The sequence below is a fragment of the Paramormyrops kingsleyae genome, chromosome 20, assembly GCF_048594095.1.
Source record: "Paramormyrops kingsleyae isolate MSU_618 chromosome 20, PKINGS_0.4, whole genome shotgun sequence".
Taxonomy (NCBI): domain Eukaryota; kingdom Metazoa; phylum Chordata; class Actinopteri; order Osteoglossiformes; family Mormyridae; genus Paramormyrops; species Paramormyrops kingsleyae.
The window spans coordinates 8,225,062-8,240,983 of record NC_132816.1 but is presented as its reverse complement, the minus strand read 5'-3'; the positions used below and the strand labels follow the sequence as shown (position 1 = coordinate 8,240,983).

Genomic DNA, 15,922 nt, shown 5'->3' with positions numbered 1-15,922 from the left:
ACGCCGGCCTTGTGAAGGGGCTGGGATGTAAAACAGCAGGCCTGCCTTCTGGGGGAGGTGGACGGGGCTGTGGGCCAGTGATCAGATTTTTGCGGGAAGCTGAGTTTGCCATGATAGTGTAACGACAGTGTGGCAAACTGTGTGGTTTGTAATCGCCTTAAAAAACGGTGTTTTTAAATATTTGACGTGTTTTTGAGGCTGTGGTTTGGATAAGATCTTGCTGTTGCTGATTTATGCAGCAGCCAATATAACATATATTATCTTTAAACACCTCCTTGTGGAGGAAACAGCAAAATTTATGATGGCTATCTAATATAATTACACACATAACATTAGGACAGGGACAGAAGTGACCCAGCTAAGCCACAGGGAAAGTTCCGGAAGGTACCCGTTTGGGCTTCGGGTAAAACCTTGTGCCGCTTAGGAGCTGAGGAGGGTGTTTTGGTGTAGCTGGATGTGCTCAGCCTCTCACACACTTTACTATTAAATCCGGCCAGCAGATTATTTCCACAGAATAAAAAAGTGATGTGACGTTATTCCGCTAATAAGTGCTGGCCAGTTTCACTTCTGGCACCGGGGATGTTAGACAAACATATATCGGTTATCGATCAAATTCTCTGTTGCACAAATATGGAGACACAACCAGAAAGGTATTCATTAATGAATTAAATTTAATCGTGGCATGAAAATAATTCTCAATTGTACTCCGCTACTTCTATTCACTTTTTCACTATAAGGCCCACCACAGCAGGAACTAAAAAGGTCCTTGTTCCTGAGACTTGGTTCCAGAAAAAAAGTTGTCACTGGTTTGAATCCCATCCTCAGCAGTGTAGCTGCATCTCCTTTAGACCCCTGAATCTGGCCCTTATCCCTGCAAAATCTAATTTCAGAGCAAAGATATCCAGACTGCAGCAGAACTGGGATCAGAAGGGAGCCTGCAGCCATTTTGTGCCGTTTGATTTGGCCACTCCCCAATGTGCTGAAGTGCTCGCTCCTGAACAGACCGTTAGTCTGGTGTTAATTCGCTGCTCACACTTTAGTGCCCTGACTTGAGTGATGACGACTTCACTCTGTCACTCCTGTTTTAAATGACGTTTGGGCAGTCTGCACTAAGGCCGTGATTCACTCTCATTAATAAAATGTTTCTTTTACTATCAGTGACAGAATTCCTCAAGAATAAGTAAGGAAAACTGGGCGACGGTACCGCTATAGATTTACCGCAACTAAAAATGTTGAATTACCGACCGAACGTTGGTGTGTGGAGCAGAAATGGGTGAGAATGAATCTGGATCGTGTCTGGTACTTTTGTTAATAAACAGAAGATGGGAATATGGAGTATGGATAGGTCAATGTGAAACTCCACGGTCTGGAAAGAGAGACATTTGTATACCTAGCAATTACCCAAGGAAATCAATTTATGTGTTCAGTATCGATTTTAGCATTAAAGTGCATCAGGCACAAATGGGGCTAGGAAATCAGACGTAACTTTGGCCTGATGTTACTGCGCATCGGTGTTAAGTAATGGTAAGACTAAACGTGAAAATGGTCATCTGTCTCTTGACACAGCCCTGGCCTTGCCCTGTCTCACACACAGTAATGATCCCGTTGATGTAAAAATGGCACGTTGATGGACGGCCCCTTTTGAGTCCTTTAACCTTTCATCGTGTGACCATTAGGAGGATGTTATCGTGCAGTGTTGAGGCGTCCTCCGAGTGAGACAGTCCTTCATGTTGGAGCCCACTACCTGTCAGTCGTGAAGATGAACTGCCTGGTCTTTATGTTCATTTTATCGGGTATCAGGTGACCCTTGAGCTCAAACGAAGGTCTATTGTAGCAGCCGCCCCCAGACTTCATAAAGCAGAACAAAAAAGACAAGACAGCACCCCATCTTGGGTTTGCAGTAGTGGGTTCTGTCTGCTAAGGGACCGTCAACAAACTCACGGCCCTTTGACGTGGAACAGTGACGTGAAATAAAGTCACCTCTTGATCTTTGAATAAATGGGCTTTATGATATGGAAAAAAACACTCACCGGTTCATTTTCTAGCACCAAAAGCCTGCATGATATTTTAAGAAGTCTGATACGTAAAACGGTGACGTAGTTTGGACGTAAATCAGCTCGTTGAAGCTCCATCTGCTACACATGGCTGAGCTTCTCTGAGCTTTGGTGCACCAAGCTGCTGTCCACCAGCCAGGCCATGGGGAGGGGGGGGGGTGCTGTCAGGCAGCAGGGGGAGGGCTGAGCACGTGAGATGCTAAGAAGTGTTAACGCCGTCCCATTAGACTACCATCCGGGACATTTCTGTCCTCAGACAGAGTCCAGACTCCCTGAATCCTGTACTGATTATGTGGTCATGGATGGATGGATAGATGGAAGGATGGATGGATGGATGGATGGAGTCCTCCATTTCCAGCTAGACTTTGAAACATGCTAAATCTCCTAAATAATGGTAATTCACCCTTTATGAATGTAAGGTTACCTTACAGGCTTTCAGTCTAGAGAGTTTAAATTGAATTGAATGGAGCAAACAGAGGAGTGCCATTGGTTAATTAAACCACTATCACACTGACAAAACGGGCTGCCAAATCATTCCCAATGAATAAATCACTTGTCAATGACGAGGTAGAGGACAGTGCACTGTGGGTAATTCAGGGCCGGTTACAAATACGTGTTACTGCTGTGACCATGTGTGACTCAGACTACAAAATCGAGGCCTTGGATGAGTTGCTCTGCCCCCGGAACTCTCTCCTGGATACTGAACGAGAGATCCAAGAGAGTTATTTTCCTCTTAATTTCAATGACCAATGTTCCGTAGCAGCAGTAGAAGATGTTGGTTAAATTTGCCAAAGTTGGGGAGTGATTAACTGTGTAATGAGGCATATTCATTATTATGCAGATGCAGGTATCCCATCTGGACATTACAGGCATGCAGCCATTGAGACGGCCATGTCCCGCCTTAAACAGGTGCAGATTAAAAGAGGGCACTTGGAGGGGGGGGAACTGTCACTGATGATCTCACTGGCTAAATGCGCTAAGAGGTCAGTGCAAAGAGTATGGTGCTTCTCATTAGTGAAGGGCCCCATGGCGCCCCCTGTTGGCAGCTTAAGAAGAAGGTTGGTGTCATGGTCAGACGAAGTGTTGAGTTACTCAGTTCTTCAGTTTCTCGAGCTTGTGACTTTCTCTGGGGAGGTTCTTCAGATGTTTCAAAGGACAACAATGGATTGTCATACCAAGGAATATTAGCATAGGCGAGCTAGCAGTGGAAGAATCGAAAGAAACTTGGGCTTTGGATAGCAGCCATGGGTCTGTGTGAGGGGGCGAGACCGGACGCCGTGTGTGCCTATTTTCAGTAGGGGGCGCCATTGGCGGCGTGACCCCGTGTAGACCGCTGTCCCTGACGGCCTGCCCTGCTCTGCGCTCCCTTCCAGAGGCGGCCAGCAAGAAGTCAAAGAGCCAGATTCAGCGGAGCCAGGAGACGGGCATGGCGGTGGAGTACCCGCGCAATGCCATGGCGCGGCAGGCCAGCCGCGAGTCCACTAACGGCAGCATGAACAGCTACAACTCCGAGGGCAAGTGAGTGCCCCCCCCCCACCCCCTTACCCCCCCTGTCCTACCTCCTATGAAAGGGAATGACTGCCAGTCAATGGTTTGTGACAATTTTTTTCCAAGATCTGTGAACAGGACTGCAGACAGATCAGTTGTATTTTATTTTATTCTCCCTATCTTTCTTAAGGTGTTAAATATAATGGTTACTATGTTTTCTGAATTTTATTAGCCAATTAAAGAAGACGTTACGTAAGACATAGGTAATATGATCCCCTTGGACACGAATAAAGGTGAATTGCTGAAAAATGTTTAAACACCGACCGATTCGCAAATACTCCTCAGCTCCGTGCCTGGTGACAGTTGCCCTGTGTAGTGCCGCGTGTGAGTAATGGGCGACTGAGAGACCCCCCCCCCACTGGCCAGAGAGGGAGACAGAGCTGTCTCTGAGCTATCTGTTAGATGAACGGATCTGTACACGAACGATTGGAGGCATAGTTTTGTTTTCAGTAATGAGAGAGACACCTAGTGTCCCTCCACCAATGTGGACCCCACCCCCCCCCAGTGCCTCCCCTTCCCGTATAATCACTCCATCTTTCATCGCCGGTGCGCAAGCCCACAGCCCAGAAATAGCAAGCGCGTCCTTTAATCAGGCTGCGAGAGGCACTGACAGGCGTAGTGCCACTCACGCGGGCCGGCCGTGACGCATGGCACAGCAGACGAGGCCTAGAGAATCATTCTGGAAAATTACCGTGATTTACGTGGGGGGGGGGGCAGTGTCCCTGTCTGCTGCTCCTGGGGGGTCACACTTGCGGGCACTCCATGGGCGATCTGATAGCATGTGACTGTGTCGGCCCGGTCACCAACGCGACACGGGGGCCATATGCAGAGCGTGGCGTTCCCGTGCCCCTCCCTCCTTACCTGAGCTGCGCTCTCCGCCGCCCACATAGCCTGATCTTCTCCGGCGTCCGTCTGGGGGCCGACAGCCAGTTCAGCGACTTCCTGGATGGTCTGGGTCCCGCACAGCTGGTGGGCAGGCAGACGCTGGCCACGCCCGCCATCGGTGAGTGCTCTCGCCAAGGACCGCCATCTTTTTCACCTTAATGCTTTCCTATTGGTCTCTCCTCTACTCACTGCCGGCCACTTGAAGTCTCATCCAATCACATCTGCTCTTTTCCTCTGGCTCTTATTTTGAAACAATTTTGCCAACCGCTGCTCATGATTCCCATTGTTTATATTAGAATAGACACAGTTGCCAGTTTGCAACTTGTTAACGTTGCTATTTAGCCAGCTGACATATGCTGTGGCTCTGAATGCGATCTCCTGTGGTTGCTGCTGACGATGCCCCGCCCCTCCAGGTGACATCCAGATTGGCATGATGGACAAGAAGGGCCAGCTGGAGGTGGAGGTCATCCGTGCACGAGGCCTCATTCAGAAGCCCGGGTCGAAGTCCCTCCCCGGTGAGGCCTGTTCTGCACGCGCTCACACCAGGCCCCGCCTCCATGTGACCCCTAAGTGGTCCCATAACTGTTCCCTCTGATGCACGGCTCCGTCTGGTGATGCCACAGCTCACATGCAGCCCTGGACATGCATTAAATGCGAGCTTCAATGATGCATTTTCCTGCAGATTGCCAAGCTTGTCCATGAGAGAGCGTTTCACCCTTTAGAGATAAAGGATGCCGATTCAAGGCTTGTGTGTGGTATTGATTTTCAGTTTCAGAGGTACAGTGGCTGTCTGGGTGTTACTTAACCTCGCAGCTGCCAGGGCCGGGGGCTCGATTCCTGCCCATTTCCACATGGGTTTGCTCTGGGTACTCCGGTTCTTCTAAAAAATATGCAGTTCCATGAATTGGTATCCAATACTGTGTGATGGTGTGAGTGTGTGCCCTGCAGAGGTGGATAGTTCAGGTCCAGTGAATAAAAATCCAGACCAAGATTTTCTTTCAACCAACCAGCTGAGTACTCTGTGACCATGACACTATATGCTCACCTTGTTGGTTGAAACAAAATCTTGGTCTGGATTTTTACTTTCTGGACCTGAACTATCCACCTCTGGTGCCCTATGCTTCTGGGATAGACTCATCATGATCTTGAACTAGATAAACAGTCATGGGCGTGTAGTAGGTAGACATAGCATGTTTATTCACCAGTGTGTTACTGCAAATTGACCTCCCTAATTAGGCAGAATCAGGCCTGATCTGTGCCGGTCAAAAAGGTGGGTATTAACAGGCGAAGGGAACCGTGTACTTCAGGCCCAAGAGATGGTGAAAAATGTCCTCTCTGTGCCACCAGCTCCGTACGTCAAGGTCTACCTGCTGGATAACGGGGCGTATGTAGCCAAAAAGAAGACGAAGATCGCCAGGAAGACGCTGGACCCACTGTACCAGCAAGCGCTGCTGTTTGAAGAGAGTCCGCAGGGCAAAGTTCTACAGGTGAGCGACCCGGTGGGCTGCTGGAGTTGGGGCCCCGTGTCTCATTTCGCAGGCTGTTTGATGCACTCGGTCCTTCTCACAGGTGATAGTCTGGGGCGACTATGGTCGCATGGACCACAAATGCTTCATGGGAGTGGCACAGATCCTGCTGGAGGAGCTGGACCTGTCCAGCACGGTGATCGGCTGGTACAAACTGTTCCCGCCGTCCTCGCTGGTGGACCCGACGCTGGCCTCCGTCACCCGGCGGGCCTCGCAGTCGTCGCTGGAGAGCTCGTCGGGCCCGCCGGGGATCCGCTCCTAGTGCCCCGCGGAAGACTGGAGCGGAGGGAAGACGAGAAGGAACGAGGGATAACAATCAGAAGCAGACTGAGGATCACGATCAAAGCTTTGTTGGAGCCTGACAATCATTCCTGAATCTTCTTTTTTTTTTGGTCTTTTCTCTTAGATCTTTGTTATTTTTTTTCTGTGTGACTTTCCAACAGACAGGGCTGCTGCAAAATATGGGGTAACGTTGCCTTCACAGGAGAGGAACTCCAAATGTCACACAGGCCCAGGTATATCCCGACGCAGAGTGACACCTTAGGGGGGCGGAGCCTGTCCAGCCTGGCTCCGCCTGACTCTCTCTCTCTCTCTCTCGCTGTTTCACTTCCGTTTCCTCATCACCCATCGCCAGCGCTGTGCTTGGGCCCCTTCGTTGCAGTTGCACTGCCACGCTTCTCATCCGTTTCGCATTCGTTTTGTACACTTGGACAGACGTTTGCACGATGGAAGAAAGGGTTCACGTTTCCTGGCGCTTGCATGAATACAGAATAAATCAGGGCGGGGTTCCCTTTCCTTCCTGACCCAGACTCGCTGTTTTCCTCCACCGACTCCAGCCGGCCAGTTTAACCCCCTCCCTATTTGTAGATGTACTGTTGGCCTCTGTCAGGACCCACTGGCACAAGCTGCGGTCAGGGTGCTGTGAACCTTAATGTCGCTGCCGGTCCCTGGGACCCCCCCCCCCCCCAAAGCCCTGCACGTGTTTAAGTTTTTATCTGAGTCCCACCTTCAGTTTACATTGTTTTGATTAATGCAAGCACAACCGCTTGGTTTTTTACCGCAAAAAAAGGTCTTAACTTTTTGGAAGAAAACGAAGAAAAAAAAAAGAAAAGAAAACCGCCAGACGACAGCTTCCTTTCTGTTCCCGCATCACTTCCTCTCTGCCCAGATTCCAGGAGATAGTCGAGTCACACGGAAACCTCTCTGCAAAATCTGCGAATGTGACAGCATCCACCAGGCAGGTCCACACGGACTCCAGTACTTACTCTGCAAAACGCCGCCTCCACCTCCTCCTCTGCCCCCCCCCCCCCCCCCAACACACATTGGGAAGGGGGGGGGGGGGGGCACGGGGTGGAAGGAGGAGCAGCATGACTGTGGAACTGTTCCAAGCTGCATGCACATTTTGTAAAACAAAAAAGCAGACGAAAAAAAAGAAGTAATTGAAATAGATGTGTGTGTTAGTTGCACATACCGTAGGTCAGCTTGTATGTTGCATGCACCTGTACAGTTTGCTCGTACTTAATATAAGGAGATTACAGATGAAACAAAGCCATCCATGTGTAGACGTTTGGCTCGACCCCGCACCGTTTTCTCATTCTGATGCTGAATGTCTAAACGAACGTGTCTTTTTTTTTAGGTCCTTCTCTTGTTTTTCTGCCCTTTGCGGGGTGGGAGGGTGGGGGCAGGAGAGGCTGTGGTAGCCGAGAGCGCCCCCTTTTGTTGAATACATTGGTGCACACCATAATTTTACTGGGACTGGGACTGAAGTTGAAAATATGTATAAAATTGAACTAGATCATTTATGAAGTATAATTATGACATAATTATAAAGAAGCTATAACTAAATATTTCTATATATAGATATATAGAAAAAATATATAAGGACACAGACGGGTGCACACATCTATAGCCACGAATTGTAATTTCGAAACAACCGCAAGGTTGGCAAGCAGGTCAGGTGGGGGGGGGGGGGGGGGGGGGGGCAAAGTCTGGCCCTCTGTGACCCCCAAGCAGGCTCTAGTGCATTATGGGATGCATAGAGACATCATCACCTTCGTCTGACAATATACGAACTCAGCACTGGCTTGACTTTAACAAGTACCTCTCTACTCAAGAGCAGTAGTCAAACTCACCCCCCCACCATACTTTTAACCCCAACTCCAAACTCATGTCATGTAAACATATTTAATAAAGTTTACTTTTCTTGTCCGGTGAGACTGATTTCTTTACTTTTTCAGTATTGCTGAAAAATGCCGATTGTTTACAATCTACGTGTTCCACTGAAATAATGATAGAAAAGATATAAAAAAAAAATCACTGCAGCATTTCTTGTTTGTATAACAGATGTGGCTCAAATGATGTGTATGTTTTATATTAAAAGAGTTCATTTTTATTATTTACAAATTAAAGACTGTGTGGATGAAAATTCATTTGGGCGTCTGCATTGCCTCCCTTGTCCTCGGAAGAAGCACTCGTTTGGCGGCAGTTCCTGACAAACAGCCATCATCCATCACACACTCAGGCCGGTAATTAGCATCATGCCAGCGGGTCACGCCTGCACTCACAAACGGCTCCTTTCCTGGATCCTCTAAGCTTGTGGGAAAACAAATATTATTCTCTGTTCTACAAACTCAACTCGTGATGGCCTCTCTCATAATGCTAGATAGCCATCTTACACAAGCAGTAGTGTGCAGCAGGGACCAAGCAGGGTTTGGGGGGGTATTAGGGAGGCTAGGGTGGGAGACCTTGACAGGAGCAACTGTGGGCTGGGAGATTCTGACATGTCAAATCCAGGGTCATGTTCTCACCATGACTTTCCCAAGTGCGCCACCTAGTGGAGGGAGTCCATTCTGCACTTAGCTTCCCCCCATCAGTGTCAGCATACCGTCCCATTATAGGTTATAGCCTTCGTACTTAAGTACCATCTACCCTTGAGAGAGAAAAACAAATCCATCCAGTCTGCCTCCATTTTAGGTAAGGTATACAGTGCCCAGTGATGTGTTTGTAAGTTGATGACTTTCCTGTAATGGACTTTGAGTGTAATGTGATGCTTGGATACACTGAGTAAGAATATACACAAATGGTCGGTATTAAGACACTGAGATAAGATTACCTTTGGACACCATTTATACACTTGTCCAAAAGGTCAGAGGTTATCCTGTATGTTTTACATCCACATCCACATTTAGGCACATCAAATCAACGCTCGGTAAAAGACGATCTCTCTTGTTTGCCTTTAAGATGACCAGCTTCTTACCACTCAGAATCAACATTTTGCTTTTTAGAAAGACAAGTCTCTCCCTCTCTAATTTCTGCACAGGACATTTAATATACTCATAAGTGGATTCCTGGGTGACAATAGAACAGAGTGTTACCTACCCATATACGTGGCCTGTGGGTAATTAACAACTGAAATAAACACGAGTCAATTAATTGGCATCCGACTGACGACCTCTCCAGCGAGGCATCTCTGTCTGGTTGGGCACTTATGCACAATTTGGTCTGGATTAGTTGGGACGCGTCCCATAACGGCAATGTGAATGGAACCCTCAGTCGCCCTTCTACCCAGCAAACTGGTAAGGATGGTGGTGTCGTGGGGTTAAAGCAGAAGAAGCAGGCTCTCATCTGGCCGTGGGGACAGAGCGAGCTCTGGCGCGGTCCTGTGCTTGGTAAGCATTCCGACATAAACTGTTTACCTCCTCTAACTCTGCCCGGCCATCGTGATGACACAGTAGAACAGGTCCCATCTTCTGTTCTCTCTCCACTAACCCGTTTCCCAACATTGTCTTATTCAGCGAAACAAAAAAAACAATAAAATTGTAGGATTCTGAAATGCCCATGACCCTACATGTCCCAAACGGTCAAAAGCATGAGGTGTGACCCATGAGTCCAGAACATCTTGTTTTGCTCTTAAGATTCAACATTCAAGCAATTTATTGTCATATGTGCAGTGGCTACACGATGAAATTGTCTTTGTTTGTTTACTCCTGCACAAAAAGAAAATGAAAACAAAAATCAATAGAACAGTAGGTAATGATTTAAAATATAAACATCCACCATAAATGGAAATATTCAAGAAATCAATCCATTTTCTGTACCTACTTGTCCTATTCAGGGTCACGGGGGGTCTGGAGTCTACAAGCACAACACAGGGAACAACCCAGGATGGGGCACCAACCCATCACAGAGCACACTCACTCACCATTCACTCACACATTCATACCTAAGGACAATTTGGTAACTCCAATTCACCTCAGCATGTTTTTAAACTGTGGGGGGAAACCAGAGTACCTGGTGGAAACCCCACAAGGACACGGGGAGAACATGCAAACTCCACACACGGGGAGGCAACAGTGCGACCACTGCGCCACCATGCACTGCACTACCAAATGTGCACTGTGCATTATATGATAGGCACAAGAAAGTACTGTGCTGTATTGCAGTACAATCATCCCTGCCTCACACACATCTCCCAGTGTCATTCTCACATCAAAAATCCTACTCCGACAAAAGTTCATTTCGTTGTACAACCCGTCTCTCAGAAGAGAACCCAGTGTTAAATCGGGGACAGTCTGTACGAAACCTATACATATGAAAATAGCAATCAGTGGTAATGCATCACTGTTATTTTGGCCCAGGTGCTGCCAATCTTTCGTGGATTGTGCTGGGGCTTCAGTTCCAGTTCCAGCTCTCTGTGAGGGGACTGCAGGCCCCTCTGCGTGCTCCCGCTTCCTTCCTGGTGCCTTCAAAACGCCCTCAGTGTGATGCACTGCTATCCTGCCCAGTGTTTCCTAGCCAGGCTGCAAGCTTGTCGTGACTCTACCTCGGATACGTCCTTATGGCTCTCGCTCTGAATTAATGATGATGAAAGCTCTGCTTTCTACATACAGGAGTGCTGCTCATTATCAGTGAGGCGTGGTGACGAGCGAAGACATGGCAGGTAGCTGCTGTTCTGCAGAGTAACTTACTACTTATGACTCTGCTGCCGAGGTTTTTCTTAACAAGACATCACTTGTGTGGGCGGTTATGTGGTGTTACACTTCCTGAGCTGAGGGTTTGAATCCTGTCTCTGGTGTCTGTGTGTCTGTGTGTGTGTGTGTGTGTGTGTGTGTGTGTGTATTATATTTATATAACATTGTGAGGACCAAAGGTCCCCTGCAATTTAATAGAAACCTGTTATTTTGATGTTGTGGGGACCATTTGTCAGGTCCCCACAAAGATCCGTGAATGCAATCAAAAAAGTAAAAATGCCAAAAGTCTCATAATTTGTTTGGCTACTTATGGTTAAGGTTAGGGCTGCGTAGGGGTTAAGGTCATCATGTTGGGATTACGGTTATTCCCATATGGGTCCTGGGTATGACGTTAAACTGCATCCGGCCCTGCAAGCGGTCTTCCAACTTGCAGGAAAACACGCTCTGAGGTACGCAGACCAGGGAGTGGTCAGATCTCTGTAGGTGGTCTGTTTGGTCTGGTCACTCTGATGGCTGCCATACTCAGGGAGTAGCTGTTTCTGTACCGGATCGGCTCCTCTGTTCGTTTAGTCATTCCTTTCAATGAGCGTATTATGAGACTCAGGCTAAGGTGCTCCTTGAGTGTCTTGTCTGTTGTCTCAGTGTATGCTCTGACCGCGGTGAGTGATGTCTCGGTGAGGGAGACCTTTTACTTGCAACTTCGCTCTGTGGTTGAAGGGTGCCCATGTGGTGACACTCCTCTGGTCATGGGTGACTTCAATGCGACCACTGGCACTGACAGAGCTGGCTATGATTATTGTGTCGGTCGCCATGGGTCTGGAGACCGTGGTGAAAGTGGCTCCATGTTCCTTGACTTTGCGAAAGGTCAGGAGCTGCAGGTCGCTGGATCTTGGTTCCAACACCCTCCAGGGCAGACACTGGAGGCTCCTGCAGAGCTGTAGGGTCTACAGAAGTGCCCAGTTTGTGAATTGTGACCACAGACTTGTTGTTGCTATTCTGAAGATTCAGTGTAGATCCAGTAGGCTACCACCTACTAGGAGAATGAGGCTGGACTTGTCCAGACTCCAAGATCTAGCTGTTTCTGATGAGTTTGCACGTAAATCGTGTCCCCAAAGTGTGGTAAAACCTGAAACTTCTTTACTTTTGGGAACATTTTTCAGGTCCCCATTTGGATAACCTCAGTTTTATAAAAATCTGTGAATGCAATCAAAAAAGTAAAAATGCCAAAAGTCTCATATTTTGTTTGGTTCCTTATGGTTAAGATTAGGGCTGGGTAGGAGTTAAGGGTGTCATCACTGAGCTTAGAGTTTTTCCCATAGAAATGAATGGAAGGACCCCATTTAGATAGGTACAGTAACATGTGTGTGCATGTGTGCGTGTGCACTTTGCATGCTCTACCCCTGCCTCCTGCAGTCCCACCATAAACCTACTCAGCACTCAAACGGTGAAGACCACTTTACAGCGTCCTTGATTCATATTTTTTGCGTATTGCTGTCTCCTATAATGTCTCACTGCATAACTGTGTTAGTACACCAAAGCTATTACAGTATATGACATAATATAACAAATTGAACTTCATATTGTTGTCGTAATATTGTTGTCGTAATACTTATTTTATAGAATAGCGAGAATTTCAAGAACACGTGTTTAACCCTGTTTTCTAGAAGCCTCATCAACGGGACTTTCAGGGAGTCCATCGTAATGATTCTTGACCATCGCATCAGATCCATCACGATCAATTATTGCTTGTGCGCAGATTATTGTGTCCCAAAAGGGGAGCTTTACAAAAGAACGAAAAACAATTCTCTTGGGACACTGCATGATGATGTCTGAAAGCAGACGGAGTGATTGCAGACAGCATAGCGACGGACAGTAGACCAACATGGAAGATACTAATCAGCAGCTTCCGGGAAGTTCACGTCCAGTTGCCTTTGATAGATTAGTTGTGCAGGACGAATAAATAAACAAATGGTACATATAAACAAAATGATGTTGTCTAACGTTAATATTTGTTTAATGTTTATCATTTTTGAAAGAGCCGTAGTTGGAAAGAGCTCTCATTAAATAAAATGGGTAACACTTTACTCGACGGTGAACAAATACTTAGTAATGACTCAGTTACTACTGATCAGTACAAATCGAGAACAAATATAGTTGCTACTTGAGATAAGATGCATCACGATTCATTAATGAGGAACAAACATGTGATCAGTATTTCACTTGTGTTATTTATTATTGTTCCTTCAGTAGTTCACAAAGGTTTACAGAATTAAAAGATATACTAACAGCTAACGGGCACGGTGTACTTTTGCTGTACAATATCTGAAGCGAATGGTTTTACACTGACCGATTTTACACTGAAACCATGCAGCAGTGTAAGCTCCTTAACGCTTGCATTTTTGTTTTTGAGCGTTTCCTTCAGAACTTTTGAAAAATGACTAACTTCATGGGAATGCAAGTCTGGGTATGTTTTTATATCACTACTGGGTCCATACTCTGGGACTGCTTATCCAGTTAGGGTGACAGCAGTCCAGAGCCGGTCGTGGGAAGTGTGGGTGCTAATTTTGGGTTAAGCTTCACTGTCAAAACACACGCGCAAACAGCAGGTCTTTGAGTTAAAGAAGGAAAACAGAATTTGGAGATAACCCATCTAAATACAGGAATTCAGGCTAGATATCGACCTACTGGCGTGGAAACATAACCAGCTCACCATTACACAGCAGCATAGCCTATATGCTAGCATTTCTGACATTTGCATTTCCATTTGTTTTATTAAGCAGACGCTTTTGTCCAGCGAGACATACAAATGAGACAGAGTAGTACATTAAAAACATACTGCTGTCAACAAGTCAACTAGGCATAAGTGCAGCTAGACTGAGTTTCCAGTAATTGCCATGAAATAAGTATATGTAATTTCAAAGTAAAAACTATGCAGAGAATTTCAGACTTAACACCTTACTGTTTGCTTAAATGAAGAGAGGGCTGTATGAGGTTACTGGTACCTTATTCCAGGTTTGATAAAATGTGAAATAGGCTTACTTATTTTTATGAAATATTTTTCCTGGAAGCACAAGGGAAAGATAAACATCAGTAGGGGGCAAAATTCAGTATTGATCACAAATTGAAACAGAAAAGCCAGTTAGGAGACTATTTGTCAAGCCAATGGGTTGTGTGGCTGTGAAATTGAGTGGATTCAACGCACTCAGAGAGCGATAAGATGGATGGAAGCGGCACTTTCAGAGCACATTGCCTGTCACTGCCGCACCCACCCTAGTGCACCTGGGCCCTCAGAGGGAAGGAGAAGCTTTATACCATCCGGCCCTCTCCCGTGTTTCTTTTCCCTGTTTGGCCAGTAGATCCCACTGGACATTCCATTTGCTGATCCCCTAGTGTGTTTCCTGGGCTGGCAGGTAGTTCAGTGGGTTGAGTGTGAGGCACACAGGCTAACGCTTCTCCTGCCATGAGTTCAGTGTTGACCTGAGGCCTACCTCCCCTTTGTGGTATATTTTGGTTTTATCCCCTGGTGTCTGTATGGTTAACGTGTCTTTTTAACGATTACCTTGCCCATGCCTTGTTTATATTCTGTTTTACTTGTGTTCCTAGTCTCTCCTAGTGTTGATTAGTCCTCAGTGTTTTTCCCTGTTTCCTAGTCTCTTGTGCCTGTTAATTGTAATATACCCCCACCTGTTCCTTGTTGCCCAGAGTCCTTGTGATTGGTTGATTTGATTATGGTTCTCACCTGTCCTGCATCGTTTCTTGTTAGCTGTGTATTTAAATGCTTGTTCTTGTTCTCTTCCTCAGTGGTTTGTTGTGGCTGGTTCTCTGTGTTGCAGTTGAGTCTTAGTTGTAGTTCCCTGCGTCCCTGCGTCCCTGCGTCCCTGCGTCCCTGTTATTCCTGTTATTCCTGTTATTCCTGTTATTCCTGTTATTCCTGTTATTCCTGTTATTCCTGGCCTTAGTTTAGTTTCAGTACTTGTGGTCCCTTTGTTTTCTGTTTCTCCTTTTATGTTCTGTTTTGTTTGTAAAACCCTGGTTAGTTGGAGCTGCTACTTGAATCATCACTTCCTTCGTCATGCTCAGCCAAAGCCACATTCAATCTTCACACCTGAAATAACGGGGCCCCAGTCTTGTATATTTCTTTTAAATATGTCGATCAGTGTTGTGCTGCATAATTTTGTTGAACTTTTAAAATCTTTTATTTTTAAGGTTCTTTTTACTGGTGAAACATTGCACGCAAAACCCAGAAGGACAACAAGTAATCGCTCACAAGGAGATTGAGACCAGTATGCTATTTTAAGACTGAACCATGTGATAAAATTGTGTGTTGTGCAGATGGAAGAAGCGTCCTTTTGCTAACCTCTGACTGTCACGCCGCCTAGGAGCAATTTGGGTCAGCTAACAGCACTGCCACACTCAGAAAAAGGTAAAAATTTGTACCTTTGCTTGTCACTGGGGCTGTACCATTGTAATTATACCCATTTCATGTGTACAGATGAACTCTGAGGAACATCCCAAAGGTACAAATGGCATTAATGTACCATCAATAATACAGAAATGTTCCTCTGTGTCCATTTCTGTACCTTAAAAGGTACAATTATGTACAGCTAAAGGTAAGATTTGCAGACCCTTGAGGCTACAGCCCCAGTGACAAGGTGCACATTTTTGCACTTTTTTACTGAGAGTGCAGCATATTGTATGTCACATTTGGAGTGTGGACGACCAGCCTGGCATGTTGGGGATCTAGCTTCTGCAACAACGAGTCTTTGATGGCTCCTGTGGAGGTAGTTTGGAAGCTCCTCAGATCTCCACCGAGACAGGGATTGCTAACAAGAAATAAAGCCCTACTGTGTACTGAGAGAAAGAATGGGATCACTAGGGTTCCATTTGGGGTGCATGGTGGCCGACCAGCTGGTTGTTTTCATTACACCTATGACAAGTT

General features: G+C 46.5%; 1 protein-coding gene across 8 annotated transcripts in view; it reads left to right on the top strand.

Moving 5' to 3' along the window:
- LOC111850774 (regulating synaptic membrane exocytosis protein 1-like) overlaps window positions 1-8,421 on the top strand; it is a 72,640-nt gene extending 64,219 nt beyond the window's left edge. For all 8 annotated transcript variants that reach the window (XM_072703285.1, XM_072703286.1, XM_072703284.1 and 5 more), the window contains 5 exons: window positions 3,428-3,572; window positions 4,493-4,605; window positions 4,901-5,002; window positions 5,835-5,974; window positions 6,057-8,421. In XM_072703285.1, the coding sequence (XP_072559386.1) occupies window positions 3,428-3,572; window positions 4,493-4,605; window positions 4,901-5,002; window positions 5,835-5,974; window positions 6,057-6,275 (719 nt within the window). In that variant the 3' untranslated portion in view covers window positions 6,276-8,421. The remainder of the gene's footprint in view (window positions 1-3,427; window positions 3,573-4,492; window positions 4,606-4,900; window positions 5,003-5,834; window positions 5,975-6,056) is intronic.
- The last annotated feature ends 7,501 nt before the right edge of the window (window positions 8,422-15,922 follow it).